Raw genomic sequence first — 19550 nt, 5'->3', positions numbered from 1 at the left:
CGGGACCTTTTTTTCCGTACCTTTTTTTCCGGTACCTTTTTTTCCTAGAACCCCGGTTAGAGGGGTGTCTCATTCCGAGTATTCACCCGGAAAAGTGGCAAGTCTGTTGTCTGTTTGAGCATGCCGTTTCCGACACCATGAAAAGGCACACAAAAAAGGATGATGCCTGCGACTCTGATCTTGTGAAACAGCAGACAAAACCCCGGAAATTTCTGTCAACTTGAAAAATCCAGGGTGCTTTAAAAGTATTTATCTAGAAATGCCTTTTTCTCACGTTTTCTCTTGCTCTTTCTAAGAATGAAGACAATATCTTTGTCCATGTCGTTAAGAAAAGGGCTCAATGCACATACAGCTGTGGTTTTCTCTATATGACTGTCCAGTTTCTTTTCCCTAACCTCCCCAGTTACTTCACTGACCTGTCTTTAACTGTCCAGTACCAGTTTACAAGTACTTAGTTACTCAAAGCATATCTTATAAATTAATATTATTATTGAATGTAAGTATAAATTTTTTATGAATATTTACTATTTGCAGTCTTATTGTTTAAATATTAAGGTAAAATTAAATTTCATTAAATATGTTGTTATTTTCTTATATAATTAATTCCTCAATTATTGCTTCAAAATTTAGGTATAAGACTTTTTTCAAAAAAGAAAAAAAATATTTTTTTTAAAAATATATATGGGTAAAAATTGATTTTTATGAAGTAGATAAAAAATTTTTAATCTCTTTTCAACTGTAAAATGATTAAAAGAAAGAAAAAAGAGCAATTTAAATTTTTTTACGTTATTTATATTCATTAGTAGGAGCTTGAGATGGAAACAGATAAATCACATTTGAATTCTAAATATAGGAATTCTTTTTCCTTTTTTTAAATAGTTATTTACTAAGCTTTTTAATTTTGTGTTTAAAATAGTAATTTATTTTTAAATTTAATTTTTTCAGTTGAGATTACTTTTCACAGATCTTATTTAATTTAAATTTCAAAAATCAAATTCTATATTTGTTCGTAGCAGTTGTTTTTATAATAAGTTCAAACTGCAATCCTTTATGAACAAAACTAATGCTTATTTTATTAAAAATGTAATGTGTTTAAAAATAGAAAAGCTGCAGTTTTTTTTTTAAATAATTTTTTTTCCATCTTTTTTGTTACTATGTTGATGTATTTCGTATGTATTTAATGTTTTTTATTTATATTTTAGATTTAAGTTAACAATTTTCCATTTGTTTTAGTTAATTATTAGTAAAAAGAAACTTAATATTTTTGTAATTATGTAAAAACTCAATTCGCAGTTTTGTATTAAAAGGCACGATAATTAACAAAATAAATAATTAACAAAATTGTACTTTAACTACCTTAACTAGAAAAAAAAAAATTTTTGCGATTTAAGGGTATTTTTTTTTAATATTTTGAAAAAAGACTTGAACATTCTTCGGTAAAGCATTATTTACAAATCATCAAATTTTAAAAATATTTATTTATGATTTATCACGCTGCAATGTTTGAATACATAGTAAAATTTTTTTAAAAGTTTAATTTATTATTTATATAGTATTATTTTTATATAAAGAAATATTCGTATAAAAAATTTAGCATTTTACAAATTTAAGGCAAGAATGCGTGAAAAAATTTATCTGTGCTTCCAAAACTAGTTCATCCCCCCCCCAGAAAAAAAAGAACTATTTCTGTATCCCCATTCAAGATTTTAGTCACAGCTCTTATATTAATAACAATGTAAATTATAAAATGAATAATAAAAATAAATAAAATTATTAAATGAAAATGAAAAATAAAATTTTAGTAATAAATAAGCATTAAAAATAATTATTCTCAAATCAAATTACTAAAATTAAATAAATACGCATATAATATTTGAAATGCATCAGAAAGAATCCTACTTAGATTAAGAGTTTAAAAAAAATGCACGAGTCTTAATTGATGTCTGATAATTTTTCAGTTTAATGTTTCAGTTTAATGAATAAATACTAATTTAATTTTCATCTACATTTTTTAAAGCCTTTGATGTGTATCACATGTTATTATCATGTAAAACATGATGTTATGAAAAGACCACCCTTAATATAAATTTTTATAAACCTTGTCAAAAATAAAGATAAAAATCTACTTCAGCGGATATAGTAAATTAAAATTTAAAAGGGAAAAAACAAGCATATAAATTTAAAAAATATCTAATGCAATATATTGATATAATCTTTGTAATAATAGTAATAATAACAGACCTGTTTAATTGCCAGGTGAATGTTGAAGTTTTTAATTTATAAAGTTATTTAATTTGGTAAAAAATCGCTAATCGCCTTTTTACACTCGCCTTCCTCAACAGTGATTTGTTTGTTTTCGATTGTTAAAATTCTAACGTGTGACCTCTATCCGTTCGTTTTCGCGTTCACTTGAAACAAAATTTCTTTAAATGCATATTAAGAGCGGTCACTCCGAATTACCTGCATATTATTAAATTTAGTAATCAAATACATTAATGTTGTAATTTTGCGTATAAAAGATATTTAAAATAATAGAAGATCGTTACTTTCAGTGACTTTTATTAAATTAATTTTTTAAAAAAATGTTAAATTATTTGAGTTGGAAAGCTTGAGGCTCTATAAATGTTTACAATAAATAGAAAATAAATAGAAATAGAAATTACAATAAATAGAAAAAGTACGTGACCATCGTTTCTAGTTCATCATAAGTCGATTTAACGTTTGCCTTGAAAAAAAATGCAAAATTTATTTAAATGTTTAATAATTAAGTGCTTAAAAATTGTTTTTAACAATAACAAGAACAGACGGTACATATTTCTTAAAAAAGGAAAATTGTGAAAAAATTCTGATATAATATAAATGAATATTATTACGGAATTGCTATGAAAAATTAAAAAGAATTATTATAAAATCTGTCTGATAAGATTGTGTTTCGTTGCACATTTAATAAAAAAAAATCGCGTTTTCTGTTGAAAATTTGACAAGAATTAGTAAGAAAATTTGCAATTTTCATCGAATTTTAATGACCCAAATATTCTTATCCCCCCCCCCCCAAAAGAAATAAGATAAAAAAATTAAAAATTAAATAAAAACTAAATTTTAAAAAAATTATTAGCGTATTTTAAAAATAAGGAATAAATATTATTCTGTATTCAAAACCGTTTTTTTTAAATTAAAAATCAAATATACATAAAAAAATATTATAGTATTAAATCAAAAATTTTCAGTGGCTCCTTAAAAGCGGGAAATTTTGTAAAATTGTAACTTTTGGCTCTTTCATTTCAAAAGGTTGCCGACCCCTGCCTTAAGGGGACAATGGACGTTCAAAACCAATTCCTCCTAGCCATATGAAATTTTTATTGAATGTTGGTAAGCTCAATAGAAGCCTGTGTATAATTTGTTTTAAGAAAACGCTAATTATTTTTCAAGTTACAGCTGAAAGTATATTTTTAATTAACGTTAAATTAGCAACACATAAAATGTCCCTTGCGCATCAGTTTTGCTTTTTTCAAAATTATTTTTGTACAAAAAATGAGGTTATAAGTACTTTTATGTATTAAACTTGTTTCAGGTACAATATAGAGCAATAATGTGTATCAAAAGTTTTTTTACACATCGCTCTTAAATTTTCATCAAAAAATTACTATTCATAAACTTTTGTTTAAATATTAGCAACACAAATTTTTGTGCAATGCTAATTAATTGTAGTTCTATCTTTAGAACAAACATCAAACAATCCCTGAAAAAAATTTCAGAGCAATAGAGCAAAAATTGATGTGCAAGGAACTTTTCGAAGATAGAAAATCGTCCAAAAATCTTATTCTGAGAAAAATCTATATTTTTCAATGCAAATGATTTACAACATACAAATTGAAATTCTATAACTCGTTAACAAAAGCTCCAATTTGAATTCTGTTTGCTGTATATTATTCAGAAAAGTGTGAATTTTTTTAATATCACAAAAAACAAAAACCCAAAATTTGAAGGATTTTTCCTATTTTGAACGTCCATTGTCCCCTTAAGAAGTTAAAATAATTGCAATCCTTCAATATTATGAGACAACTAATATAGTAAAACTTTATATTTTAACTTTCTGGACTGGTGTAATATTAAATTTAACTTTTAACTTGTTTAAATTTAAGTCATTCTTATAATACTTATCGATAAACAAGTATTTTCGTTGTTTTTTTTTTCTTCACCTTTTTTTTAAAGTTTCTTTTAATATTTTCTAGCATTTCAATGTAACTGGAAGAAACGAGATACTTTTGATAATTTTTCACTTTCATACACCATTTTCAAACATAATAATGCTATATTAAATAGTTTGCCCAGCGAAAAGGTATGCAGATAATAGTAAAGTTAGGCATAAATTAAAATGATTGTATTCATTTTGAAACAGATGCGAACAAGTTAATTATTTAGAGAAAAACATTTTAATATTCGGTTTCTTAATGGTGATTTATAATATTTCCGTTTCTTAGCTCTAGTCGGAGTTGGATAAAACTTTTAGAACTTTCTGAGGTCATAAATAGTGTTAAAAAAGCGAAATTATGAGCCAGTTCTTGTTGAGAAGGGCAGACGCACTTCAATCAACACAAAGATAAGTCTTAATTTTTCTTCAGAATAATCTTAAAGTATATGCAAAAATATATTTATTTAATATCAACGGCAGCAGTTCAATAAGCAAATTACATTTTGTATTCAATAAAAATAAACATATCATTTTACTAACCTTAACGAAAATGGGACACCCATGCCCCTTTAATGTATATTTTTCTGACGTTCTAATTACAAACAAAAATATATTTCGGTATTTTTTAACTATCAAAACAGTCTAAGAGTTACTAAAAAATATGTTAAGATTATACGAATTTTATTTGTACTAAAATAAAGGATCCAAAAAAAAAGTAGTTAGAAAAATTATTCAAAAAATTATCGATTTTGTAAATTAAAGAAATTTTAATGATAAATAACTGTTTCTCTTAAATCGAAATAAATGCAAAGAAGGGCAAATTTTAAAAGTTATTGTTGGAAGTGAGCCGTGTTTGGAAGATTTTATCTATAACCCAGAAAAAAGACACTGTTCTTTCATAACCTTAAATTATTAAAACTGCTAAATATTGTTTATTTATTTTGATCTAAATTAATACAAAATAAAAATGAAAAAAAAAAATTAGGAAAGATATGTATAAACGATGAATTCAATTTTGCTAGAAGTAAGAAATAGCTAAATTATAATATTAATAAAAAAAATTATAAAACTTAATTCAAGAATAAGCGAGTGCCTAAACAATATATGGCTAATAATTTAATTCATAAATAATGACCTACAACGATTACCTTATTTCTTTTAACAGTTAAAAAATGCAAGACAAACATTTTTCCATTCCATTGCGAAATCAAAATGAAATTTGAAGATGCAAGTCGCCAAATTTTTAACATTATCTTATTAATTCGTTCAAACAATCAAGATTGAAGCAGCTGCAGCACTCATCATCCGTTCAAAGTTATCTTCCAAAACATGAATAATGGATAATGGCGTGCAAGGAAAAATTGGCTGAAATGAATTATATTTGAATGCCATTAATTCTGAAGAGCAAGATCAACAACATTCTGAAGATCGCATTCGTAGACTCCCAAGTTTGTTTTGATTGAGTATGCACACTTAACGCCAGTGCTCCTCTATCAACAAAAAGATAAGTCTTATTAATAGTTTCGCTTTAGAATAATCTTAAAAGTGTATGCATACACAATGGCTGTTAAAAAAAAATGCTATAAATATATTCATTTAATATCAGTCATGGTAAACACGTAATGGATTTAAATGCGGCGCACATAAGTCTGAAAAACTATTTTTTTTCTAAAAAAAATTCATATCTTAATTCGCATTATTCTTATTTTAAAACAAATTTACGATACTTACACAAAAATTAAATTTCAAATCAAATTTCACCACAATGGCTGTTCAAAAGACTGCTATAAATTGTATTTATCTAATTATTAGTCTTGGCAAATAAGCCGTAGATCCAAATGAGGCTCACAAACTAGTTGGTTTTGAATTAAGAAGGCTGAAAAAGCCTTCCCTTTATATTTTCTTTAAAATATTCCATACTTATTTCACATTATTTTTATTACAACAAATTTACTACAGTTATAAAAAAATTAAATTCCAAAATACAATTTCAGTGTTTGTGGCAATATAGTGATAGAGCGTATTTTTTCAAAGGGAGACATTTCTGCATTAAACTCGTTTGCAGAATTGTTTTTCAAAAATTTCAGAATTTCCATGTAATAATAACGCAATACACCTGATCTCATGGAAATCATACTGTTTTTCAGCTAAAACGCTCTCAGGAACAATTTTAAAATGAGACTTTTCATCTTATTGTTTCAAAATCCTTTAGTTCAAAGTTATCATAAATGAAGTTAAAATGTTAAAATAGTCCAACATATATGAAAAAAAAATTATACCTAAAAATAATATAATTAAATATCTGTTATTTTTGTAAAAAAAAAATTATACACTTTTTAGTAAATAAAATAACTGAAATTTAAAAAATAGCGCTTTTTTTCAAAATTCCTTCAATTGAAGAATATTGTTCAGAGTTCAAATCATATTGTTGAAAACATAACTTTCATTTTGTTTATAAATCTGCCGATCGACAAATAAATATTAAAAACCTGAAACAAATAGTAATTGAGTAATTTACGAGTAAGTAACATTAACCAGGGGTGTGTTTAAAAGAAATTTGGGTCCGTTAACGGACCTTTCACAAAATATCTCTTTATAAAAAAGGACCCTTCACAAAATATTTTAACTTAAAAATGGACCCTTCACAAAATGATTTTTCTTTTAATCGGACCCTTCACAAATTTTTTTATCTTCATTATTGTTTTGCTCTATTGTTTTGTTCATTGAGTAAACCCTTCCCAGGGCAGAAAACAAGAAGATGGATGCAAACGAATTAAGTTTAGTCTTCGGCAGACGATTCTTTCATTATTCGTCTGAAATGAGTATTCTGCGTTCAGCAGTATAGACTAAATACCAAATATTTGAAAGTTGCATCTCTAATTTAAAAGCAGGAATTGCTGTTTATTTTTGAAAATTTAATTTTTTTTATTATAATTTTACAGTGCTGAGCATAATCTTGTGTCTATTTGCAATTTAAAAACTCCTTGGAAAAGTTTTTTGCAATAACCGGACCCGATTTGCACAAGTTCATAAAAGCAGGATCCTGGTTGAAAGAATGAGAGTAATTTTTTCACAATTTCAGAAAAACCCGACCTTTCACAAAATGTCTGGACAGACCCCTGTTAACTCCTCTCAGTAATATTTTAGGCTTGCTTTTTAAATCTGAGAAAAAATAACCTGCAAGTAAGTGATCTAATAATTCTGCAGAACTCGCTGCCGTGTTCGAAGATTTCTGGTACCGGAGGTGAGTTAGTTAAGCACAAAGAAGTTAATAGAGCATGTATAGAGAGTAATAGTTTTATAATCTGTATTGCCGATCTGGTATATAAAAGTTGTTGATATTGCGTACCTAAGCAATAATAATATTTTTAAATTTATAAATAATGAAAGGAAAGAAACCTCCACATTTATTCTGTAACTGATATAGAATTGAGTAAGTAGGGTTGGAATTTAAAAACGATAATCGAATAAATCTACCTGAACTTTGTGTTCAAAGGCAGTAGTGATTCCAAAAATAAAAAAAATTTAATCGAAAATTCTCTTCTTTCTTCGACAATACATCAACATCACGTCGCTCTGCATACACGCCCAAGACCAACAAAGACCAGGAAGAAAAAAAATAGCAACTTAAGTCTCAGAAGTTCATTGATATGTAGATTACAGTTTATTAGAGACAAGGAATACATGAAGTAGCGTAGAAAAAAATAATAATAAAAAAAATAAAGGAATGAGCATAACATGCCCGAGGACAAGAAATTAAAAACAATAATGCATGCTCAAAAATGTTATATGATGAATACAAAATATGGGAATTAAATTGCCCTGGTGGCTTCAGCGTTAGATTAAAAACAACAAACTTTTCAATAACTATTTTATTTTTAGGGATATATTGTTAAATAACAGAGTATAAATTTAATTTAAATTTAGTTAAAATTTTTACAAAGATGTCACTAAAAATATCAATTTTATTGTTACGAAAAATATCAATTTAAATATTAACAACTTACAATTTCAGAGTTTATTTTTTTTTTAAATGAAGTCTAATTTGAAGTACAAATGTTTTAATTAAACGACACACTGTTTTCACCAGCAATAATGAGGTTCCTTCACATTACGGAGCTTCTCTTCGTGATACGATAGAAATCGATTTTTTAATCGATAAATTTAGCTATCGATTGTTAATCCTTATTATTACACGACATTTTCTATTTTTTAATGAATAATGAAATTAAATTTTCTTACTGAGAAAAAAAAGTACGGTCAATATACACTGGGGAACCGATTATCCGGAACGATCGGGACCATCGCTATTCCGGATAACTGATTTTTCCGGTTTTCTGAATCACTACAAAAAGCCGTTTTTTTATTGTTAAACCCAACTAAAAATAAAAAAATATTTAGAAATAATCTTAAAAAGAAGAAAAAATGATGAAATAATACACTAATGATTATTTCTAAAATGATGGTAAGGTAAACATCTTTCAAAAAAAAAAAAGAAGAAAAATCCTAAAATCTTATGAGGAAAAAAAATTTTTTTTTTTAAATAGCAGGAAAATTTATCGAATTTAGTTCCGGTTTTTTGGTTTTCCGGTTTTTTGATTCCCGGATAACGGGTTTCTGTACTGTACTTAGTTTTACCGTGTTTCTCGCCCTACAGGAACATCAAAAAGCTCAATAATTTTTACCAAAGCGCTTTGGTAATGATTTAGGAAAATTTCACAAGAAAATTTGGTTGATATTTGCAAAAATTTGATCAATTGATAAAATTTGGGAATTTTATCATAATACTTTAGAACATGGTATAAAAACCATTTATTCGGATAAATTTTTTCTTCGATTTTGTATTTTTTCATTAAATGTATGGTAAAAAGAACTATTTTTGAAAACCGCAAATTTCGGTAAACCGTTACCATGTGAAAGAAAAAATTAACAAACAAATGTAGAAAAAGTAACAAATTTACGTAGCATATTTGAAAAGAAATGTTATAAATAGCATTTAATTTGTAAGATTAAAACATACAAGTTTCACGAAAATTTTTTTATCGGGTTTTATTTTTCTACGGAATATCCTAATCCGTATAAAAGCAGACAGAAAAAGTATTAATCATTCATTTAGTTAAATTAATTTTATTACCATTTCCTACTCTGTAGGTACACGTCTAAACTTTTTTTTCCCCCTCAAGAACAGTATATTTAATATTTTATTAATTTTTTGAAATCATGTTCTTAAATATAAAAACATTTTAAGTAGTCCTTACGTTATCGAGTTATTGAATCATTATTGGGTCCATATCAGTTACAACGGAAGTTACCCATATGTAAGTTTGACATATTTACTTTATTAGATAAGGATTGATTGCATAAAACATAACGTAATTTAAGTAACAACAGATTCGAAACTGGTAACACTTCGTTTATCATTTTAAGATTTATAACCACTAAACAATTAATTAAACATTTCTTTTAATTAATTATGAATTTTTTGATGAATATAACTAATTTAGGTAACTGCGGATTAAAAAATGGAAACAGTTAATCATTTCAAGATTATCATTTAACAATAAACAATTCTTGACCACTAAACAATAAACAGTTCCTAAAAAAAATTTATAATTAAAATTGATATTACGTCTATATTATATGAGGATGACGTAAGAAATTTTATTTTACTATATTGGATAAAAAAAATCTTTATCAAAACTACAATTTCATAAAAACTAATTATCACAGCGTTAGCAAAACGTATTTCATTTTCAACTGATGTTTTCCACTTCAAATTTTTTTTATAAAACAACAACAAATGGAGAAAAAATTGCTAGCATTTCAGATAAAACGAACAAAGAGTTTTTTTTTTTATGTTCATTCATGAAAAACAAGAAGTAGTTTTCTAATTAAGTGAAATTTAATAATAGTAAAATTTGATAACGAAAAAAAGATACTTAATGTTCATTTTCCGACTTTTTTCTTTCTTTTTTTTCTTTCTTTTCTCTCTCTTTTTTTTTAATTTTTTTTTTCTCTAAAGAACCCGGGATGGTATGTTAATGGTTTTCACTTGGAGAAATATTAAATAGGCACAAATCATAAGACAATAAATTACAGTTCTTTCTTGTTTAAAAATGAAAAGAGTTCATTTTAATATTATCACCTCTTAAATCCTTCCTTTTCTTTATTGAGATCAGTATAAACATTTGTTTTTCTCCTTTTGGGCAAAAATAAAGTAAGAGTGATTAAATTCAAATAAAATTTAAACAACATAAAGTTTTTGTATATAGCTTTAAATATCTATTTAGGTAATATCTTAAATGTATATTATATATATTTATTATATACATTGCAAATTGTGATAAATATATGTCAGATTAAGCATAATATTTACAGTAATAATCTCTGCTCCCCTGTTTTGAAAAAGCAAACTAGTTTGAATTTTCGAAGCTAATGCTACGTATTGACACTGTAAATTCTGCTACTGGGGGTACAGTATATTATAGCTTCAAATCTTTCTATATTCAAATTAAGTCTAATTTTAAAATAATTTTTTTCCGACTGTGACCAGATCAAACACAAAATTGAACTTATCAAGATAGGGAGGTAAATTTACTCTGTAAATTCTGCTACTAGGCCTATAATCGATACGTCCAATATCAAAACTGTTATATCGATTAATTTACTAAGTATCAAGCTCAATATAAATAAATGGAAACAAATCAACTTAATTAAAATAGGTGCTAAAACGTGCCTGCCAAAGATTAGCAAAGCTTCAGCCTAACACGAACTAATGTTTCTTTTTAAATTTATTATTATTTTTACTAAATAATAAAATCATTTTTTTAGGAGCATAGGCTATGACCCAATCAGGAAATTCGTTTCTATAGGGGGAAATGGGTGTGGTTTGACTGTCTCCCCCATCGTGATTGTTGGTCAAGAAAGGTCAATAGCAAGACAATGAATCACGATCTATAGTTAGAATGTTTTCATCAGCACAGTTTTTGACTTAGCTCTCGCACTTCATTCTAAATCGCTGACTCCAGTGTTTTATTGTACTTAAATAAATCATTCCATGACCAACTAAAGTTCCAAATTTCTTCACGACTTCAGCATGTAAAAGGAAAAAGAAAATATCTGTAGAAATAAATCTTCTAAGCCCTCCTAAGTATGTAACCTCCTACTACTAATTTATTCGTTTGTGTAGTGCCTCATACACCTAATTTAGACCTTAGTATAAAAATTTAATTAAAATTAATTAATCGAGTTTAATCTCCTTTTTCGTTCGAAAGATTACTATTACTATAGACTGAAAAATATTTTCGCAAGAACTATCAATGAAAATATCTTCGTGTAGAAATAATACAGAAAATATCGTGATACAAAAAAACACTGCACGGAAAAAAGGATTCTGGTAAAATTACCATATTGTACGGTAATAACATTTCTGGTTAAAAAATACTGTTTACCGGAATTCCGGTTTTAAAAATTTTAGTTCTTATTAGCACACATTTAGTGAAAAATACAAAACTGAAAAGTAAATTGAACTGAATAAATGGTTTTTATGCCATGCCCTAAGGTATAATGATAAAATTAGCAAATTTTACCACATTTACCAAATTTTATCACAGATTATAAAACCATATTTTAATGTAAATTTTACCAAACTCATTACCAAAGCGTCGTCAGTAAAAATTATAGAGCTCTTTGGCTTTCCCGTAGAACCAAAAACATGGTAAATTTTATCATATTCCTTTAATTTTAACTATACTTTTTTCGCAGTGCGGTAAAAAAAAATTAAGGCGACTTAATATCTCAAAACATTTTTAATAATCCTCAATGTATATACATATAATTAGGATGGAAAATTATACTATCCAGCCAGTGGCGTAGCGAGCTTAACTCGCGCCCGGGGCACAATACCCTTTTAGCGCCCCCCCCCATTCGAAAACCATATAATATTATAAGTAAAATATATATGATTTATATATAGACGACTTGGATTATAGCAAATTAATAAATAAATAAAGTCATAGACTCAAGCTAGGCTTTAAATTTGAGACAAAAAATGTAGTTGAGAGAACAAGACTAGATTTTGAAATGTATATGATCATCTAGAATTAGTTCAAAAGATACCTATTATTTATTTTACATATTTATAAAGAAATATTTTAAAAATATGCAGTTTTAAAACAATAAAAAAGTAAATATTTATTATCTCTTAGGAGATACAAATATTTAATAATCTTATGATTATAATACATAATTAAAACTAATTACTATGTCTAAATTTTCCGTGCTTTTGATGAAGCAAATGTATCAATAATATCATCAAAATTGATCATTTAAAATTTTCTCTTTCCACACTTAAAAATGCTAGGTCACTTAGGCGATTTGTCAAAATTAATTTTAATTTGCTGAATGAACGTTCGCAGCTAGCAATTGATACTGAGATAGTCAGGAGTATTTGAAATGCCGCTGTCAGATTTGGAAAAACATCTTCTTCATTTGAGATTGATTATAAAAGTAAGAAATTCTAATGGAGTTTTAGGTTTAATTTCTTTTCTACTGCGGAGTAACATTTTGCGCTTACATATTTTGATAAAAAGTTCTATTACATTGAAATCTGTATTATGAAATTCATCCAGATTTTTACAATTTTTTTTCAAGGTCGTTATCAACATTATCCTTATTTAATAAATTTTCAACGTCCAATAGAAATCCAAATTGGAAATTAAGGCCACTTAATCGTGTACATATTTCTTGTTGGAGATGATCAAGAGTGCTTTTCATAACGCGAGAAATTTCACTTTCTGCGGAAAGACCACCATAGCCAATTCTCCAGGCACGTATGGTTGTATCCATATCCCATTTTTCACAAAGAGACTCTGCTTTTTCTATTACCTCTTTACAGAGCTTGTCTCAAATTTCGGCTAGTTCAGTCGCTAATGATTCAAGATCATGGAACACTTCTCTAAAATTCATTCTAGGATCTTGTAATCTGAGCTGCACACGATCAATCCTTCTTAAGATTTCATACCAGAAATGAAGTAAAGTTATAAAACTAAAGGTTAGTATATTTTGCAACAGAATTATAGCTTTACTTCTGTTGTCACTTGTAGTGGTAGTGTGCTCTGCTAACTTTTCTATCAGTTCTTTTATATTCTCTAGCCCATAGATGATAACGATAACCGCTTGTATTCTAGCGCTCCATCGCGTTTCAGATGTGTGACCTGCCATCACGGCAGCATTATCGTAACATTGTGATCTGCAGTTTGTTAATGGAATTTCATCGTAATTTAATTTCTCTAAAATTGTATTTTCGATGGAGGCTGCATCTTTAGCATGTATTTCAATAAAACTCAATAAAGATTCTTTGATGGAAACTTTTTTATTGATAAAATCAGCATCTACATACCTATAGCGACTTGGGACATTTGTTCTCTATGAGAGATATCAGGAGTTGAATCAAACAAAAGTCCATAATATTTATTTCTTTTGATATCGTTTATTAGTTGATTTCGAACTGTAGATGCCAGAAGATGAATGAATTGATTTTGAATCTGTGGTGACAAATATGAGAATAATTCATACTCTATTCACTTAATAATAGAAGCGTCGAGTAGATGTAGTAAGTAATCTTATTTGATTTATTACTTACCAAGAATGCCTTGAACTTGAAAGGTAGTAACATAGTGAAATGTACAATATAATTTATGCTGACATTAAACTTATATATAATATTTAATATTTAATAACATTTCATTTTTACTTTAAGCAGAGCGCGATGACAAGGACGTGAAATAAATATTGAAATATATTTAATACGGATATGAATTTAATATGAATATGAATTTAATATAATATTTAATATGAATTGTATATTAAATATTATGAATAATATTTATGAATTAACATTTATTATATTACACTGGCACTAATTTAATATATATTTTCCAGAAATCAATTATAATAAAAAAAAAAATTCCAGCAATTTTTTGTTTTGTGAACCATTTGGCGCCCCTTTGTGAGTAGCGCCCGGGGCATGATGCCCCCCCTTGCCCACCCCTCGCTACGCCACTGTATCCAGCACATATAAAAATTCCTTTAGGCAATGCACTCTTTTTCCTTAAAAACAACAACATAGGGTAATACGTGAAACCAAAGACTAGATAATTAATTAGTCAAAGTTAAAACACTAAAACGATTTAAACAAAACTTTATGTTAGGAGGTTTGTTTAATAAAATTTCAATAATGTAATACGGCAATAATTAAAATATTTTAATGATTTAATAATTAAAAATTTTCGATACATAAATTCGTTACCATTAAGAACTAAAAAAATTGTTTAATTTCTGTAAGCCTAAAAATATTCTTATTTTTCATTGGATATATTAGCTACGTAAAAAAACATTTTATACGAACATATAATTTTGCAATAAAAATTTTTTCTTTTTTAAACAGAAGGGGAGGAAGGACTAAAAGAGAGAAAAATTCTATCCAACGGCGAATACACCCAATTTTCACAATTCTGTTATTTCAAGTAAAAGAAAGGGCGAGTGAATGAGTAACGTTTTCCGAATATAAAATTATTTATTTGAAGATCAAAAAAGGCGTCATTTTCATGAATTGAACTGAAGAATTTATAAAAATTACGCAATTTAGGCGTTTTGGGAAATAAAAATCTTGCGTAGGATTCATAAGACTAATTTCCTTATTTTTCAAAGAATCGTCGAAAAAAATGTTAGCTATAAAAAAAAGTGACTTTATTAAAGAAATATATAAGAATAAAAAAATCAATACAATTCAGTCATCATTTAATGAAAATAAAATTTTAATATTTTCTTTTCATTTCTAAAAACTAACAATGAACGAATTATATATATTTTATATTTCATTGTTTAAATCACATTTATTTTATAACCCGTAAAAAATTTAATTATAACACCTCAGTAACATTTAAAAATAAAATAATGTTTTTATGAAATGGAGGATAAACTGACTTTTCAATACGAATAAAAAGAAAGGGCAATTATATTGGGACAGAAACTTACAAAAAGTGAAACATTTTCTAGTGCGAGATTCAATTTCTGATATATTTATTTAGCACGATAATAACCCATTGTTTTCCGTATTCCTTTTAACAATACTTTCTACTTTTCAATCTCTATAGAATTTACAATGCTCCCATTTATTCTCATATTTAAGCTATTAAACAATACAACTTATATATTTAACGCAAAAGAGCATATTTCCTTAAAATAAGTTTCGTTTTAGATGTTAATTAAAATAACTTTTTTGTGTTCCTTTTTTACAAATAAACAAATAAAATTAAACTGTAAAAAAACTTAGCCTTTTTCAGTAATAGGACGGAGAAAGTCAGTACAAAAGAATGTTACATTTATTAAAAGCTAATCTAGTTACTGTAATTTATGATATTGTTAATTTGTTTAATGATTCTGACAGTATTGCTATAACAGCTTGATTAACAAAAATATTACACTGTAAAAAAATTCCGGATCAAGTAACGGTGTAAAGTACTACGGGCACTTTGGGTGTTTCATCTGTAAAATCTATTTTTCTGGCAAAATAATAAATCTATTTTTCTTGTTCATCTGTAAAATCTATAGTCGTAGAAGGACTAAGACAATACATTTCGATTGAATGTATTAACTGCTGATGAAGAATAAAAAAAAAAGTAACTAAAAATTTTTAACGGAACAATTGATTCTATTTCACTAAAAGTACTATAAAAAATACACATAAATCGATTTCAACAAAAATAGAATAAGAATCTTAAGATAATGAATATTTCTTTTTTACCTATAGTAAATAATATTAAAATACATTTAAGTTTTTTTTGTTGATTATCCTATGAATTCCAAAATTTTTTAATAAAATTCATCTACAGTTGATTTTCAAATTTTTAAAAAAACAAAAGTTTCGAAATAGTGCAAAAATTTTACAAATTTCTAATATTAGTGTTAAAACTTGAAGAGGGAACAAAAATTTATTATATAATTGATAAAAAAAAAAATAGATAAAATACATAGTATATTTCAGCAAAACAAAATATTTTGTCAGTTTCAAAATTATATAAACGCATCCAAAAGATAAAATAAAAAATAAGCAAGTCCGTAAGATTAGAGATGTCCCAAAGATTATAAATAAACTTAAGAGATGAAGTGAATAAAATATTTATTAAGTTGTACAGTACGTATCAAAAAAAGCATGTTTCCAAAGTTTTTAAAATTCTGAAAGTAATAAGAATACCGAATAAACAAAATTGCTGTTAAAGAAAACTACTAACGTTGATTTTAAAATTAACATAATCGTAAAGCAAATAAATCTCTTTCATGTTGTCATACACAAATTCATGTTAAGGCAAAGAACCACAAGCAAAACAACCAATCTTTCAACTATTTATAGAGGGAGAAGATTATATTAGATCAAAACAATCATATAGCACTTACCATAAACTATTAGGCACTTGTGGAAAATAATCATCCACATAAATTTAATCCAAAGAATCATTTTTGCGTATTCCAAATTCAGCCACAAATGTTCCCCAGTGGGTTAATTGTCAACGAATTCTGAACATCTGTGAAAATTAGATAAATAATACATCCACAAATGATTTTCTTTGTTCACCTTTCTCAGAAATTCGATGATGTAGAACAAAACATGAATTTGGCACGCGCCAATCTAGTGAAAACAGGCGTGAACGAGCGAAAAACGAAAGCCGGCTCCCAGTCCTCGCAGACGATTTTTACCACAGCTCCTCTCCGATCGGTTTGATGTTTCGGACGGAAACTGGCGTTGCGAATTCGTCTGCTGTTTCGATGCTCTTACCTTGGTGCCTTTCCTTCGTTGTAACCTGAAACGGAGTTGCCATAGTAACGCTAGTCTGGCCCAAGCTCATCCGGGCCATCGGAAGGGGTGGATCGCAGAGGATTTGGGATGCGTTTTCTCTGTTTCTTCCTTGATTGTTTGTAGGGCGTTATTCTATCGTCCAGATTTAGTTAAGAATACCACAGGGAAAAAAATTAATTCGCAAAGCTCTTCACTTGGTTAGGATGCGTCATCCAGCACTTTTGTTTCTAAAAACACTATTTCCTTTTTTTTATTTACAAAACACAAGTTTATTTATTTTTGAACATTATTTTATTTTATTTAGTTATGTCACACTAAACATCAATATTTAAGTTTTTAATTAATTTTATCGTTTTCTTTTCGATTATACTATCGTTTGGTATAACTGAATGGTTTCAATATATATTTAATTCGAGCGCCTAAAAGCACAATTCCCCTTGTTTATTTATGAACCTTAAGAATTTTTATTTAGAAAAAATATCTTTATTAAGCTGCGTTGAAGAAAACATCAATATTCTCTATCAGTTTTTTTAAACTAATTTTGTATTATTTTTATAGTTTGCAAATTTGATTGTTTTTGTTGTTGATCATTTCTTGAATTGACTAGCATGTATTGTATTTGATAATAATTTAAAGTAGAAGTATTCCGAGAAAAAATCACAAGGTCGTAATAACATATTTTCCTTGAAACCTATCAATAATTATTTCAAATAATTATTGATAATTACTTCAAATATTCCTTGATCACTACATTGCCTTAAAAAAATAATTACTAAGCATTCAAAAAAGCGGAGAGTAAAAGCTTGAGCGTTAAAGTAAAAAAGCGAGATGCTTCATGTCCACATGTTAGGGGACAAGGGAAAAAATAATTAATGAAATATTTATTTCAAAAGTGAAAATTAGAGTAAAGAGAGAGCTATTGAAAGTATAGAACAACTATACAATGAAATTCAAGAGACGATTCACGTTTTCAAAAACCTTACTGGGCATATTCATACATTAGCTTAACAATTATAAATAACGTAGCATATTTTTAAAAAAATGAGATTGTTTCCTTTTCCTAATGTCGCTACCTGACTTAGCAAAATCGCATTCCAATAATTAAAAATAATAACTTTTTTTTTATTAATCTGAAAGTATATTTATTTTATATGCATTTTGAGTGTAACATTAAATATTTTTTTAACTGAATTTTATAAAAAATTTAAGAATTGGTGAAATCTTATAAAAAAAGGCACCTTTAATTGGATTTAGTTAATAAGAATAGATATTGTATAAAAATGCAACAAAATTTGATAACATAGTTTTAACACTCTTTCTAAAATTTAACTGTTAATTTGATGGATTATTTTGTCTTTATCATATTAAAATGATTGTTAGAGAAACGTTTGCTTACTTAAAAGAAAAAAAAAAAAAAAAAAAAAAAAAAAAAAAAAAAAAAACGTAACTTAATTTCACTAAGTGCAATGTGCAAAAAAGGACCACCTTGAATAACTTTTGATCCAATGATAGGATTTTCACGATCTAGGACTCAATTTTACTGTTTCGAGAGGGTGATATCAAATATGCTAATTTATTAGTGTATACCAGTGTTTCCCAAAGTGTGGTATGCGTACCCCCAGGGGTACGGGAACAGTTTAGCGAGGGAACAGTTTAGCGTTCTTATGTGAAATATGTTGCAACAAACGAAAAGTTCAAAAAAATTTATTTAAAAACAAAGTTAGCCATGAAAATTTACAATTACGAATTTTTCTATTGGCTATTTTTTGCAGAGTTAACAGTTAATAATTAGTGGTGTCAACAGCCAGTTGTGGTTTTTAACTTGTGCAATTTTTTTAAAAGTAAAAAAATATATTCATTTTCTTATTGGTGGTACACAGAGTTACGAAAAATTTTGAAAAGGTACACAAAAGTCATTAGTTTGGGAAACACTGGTGTATACGATAGTTTAAGTTACGAAATCAGACACAAAATCGTACTTTCTCTGAATAAACGTACCCTCTTTCCGAAGGAGTAGGATTTCTGATCCACAAAATTTATACAATTCTTTATATCATTTTAAATTATGTAATTTTACCTGATAAAATGCAAAATTTGTGTGTGGTTAGCCGAAAAGTTCTTGAGAAATCGAATTTTTCAAATCGAACTTTCGATGGAGTCAAAAGATATTCAAGATTGTCTGTTTTTTTTATTTATTTATTTTTTTTTTTTATCGCGCTTAGATGTAGTAGAGTAAATGGTAAAAAAAAAAAAAAAATAGCGAATTAATCTCTCTGTCCAAGTATACATCAACGTACAAATAAAGTAATCCTGAAACTGAAATCGAAGAGAACGATGCAAAAATTTATTTATTATGCTGTTACTTTCACTTAAGACATTTACACAAAGTACGAGGCTTAATTCATTTCAGAATTCAGATAGGTCGAATTCCAGAGGGAGAGGAAGTCAGACGTTTGTAGTCTTCAAGAGTTTAAAACGTTCAATCGGCTTAAACTATAGATA

The 19550-nt window shown here is 27.1% G+C and overlaps 1 protein-coding gene across 6 annotated transcripts in view; it reads right to left on the bottom strand.

Annotated features, from left to right (window-relative positions):
- LOC107447205 (roundabout homolog 1) overlaps positions 1-17065 on the bottom strand; it is a 130849-nt gene extending 113784 nt beyond the window's left edge. For 5 of the 6 annotated variants that reach the window (XM_087168001.1, XM_087168002.1, XM_087168004.1 and 2 more), the window contains exon 1: positions 16649-17053. In XM_087168001.1, coding sequence (XP_087024127.1) covers positions 16649-16709 — 61 coding nt within the window. In that variant the 5' untranslated portion in view covers positions 16710-17053. Of the gene's footprint in view, positions 1-16648 lie in introns of all 6 variants that reach the window. The other variant, XM_087168003.1, reaches the window with a different exon arrangement.
- Positions 17066-19550: the final 2485 nt, after the last annotated feature.

Source organism: Parasteatoda tepidariorum, chromosome 7, assembly GCF_982258835.1.
Source record: "Parasteatoda tepidariorum strain Cologne lab strain chromosome 7, Ptep-v5.0, whole genome shotgun sequence".
Taxonomy (NCBI): Eukaryota; Metazoa; Arthropoda; class Arachnida; order Araneae; family Theridiidae; genus Parasteatoda; species Parasteatoda tepidariorum.
The sequence above is the reverse complement of the archived record's forward strand: the minus strand, read 5'-3'. Positions and strand labels throughout refer to the sequence as shown.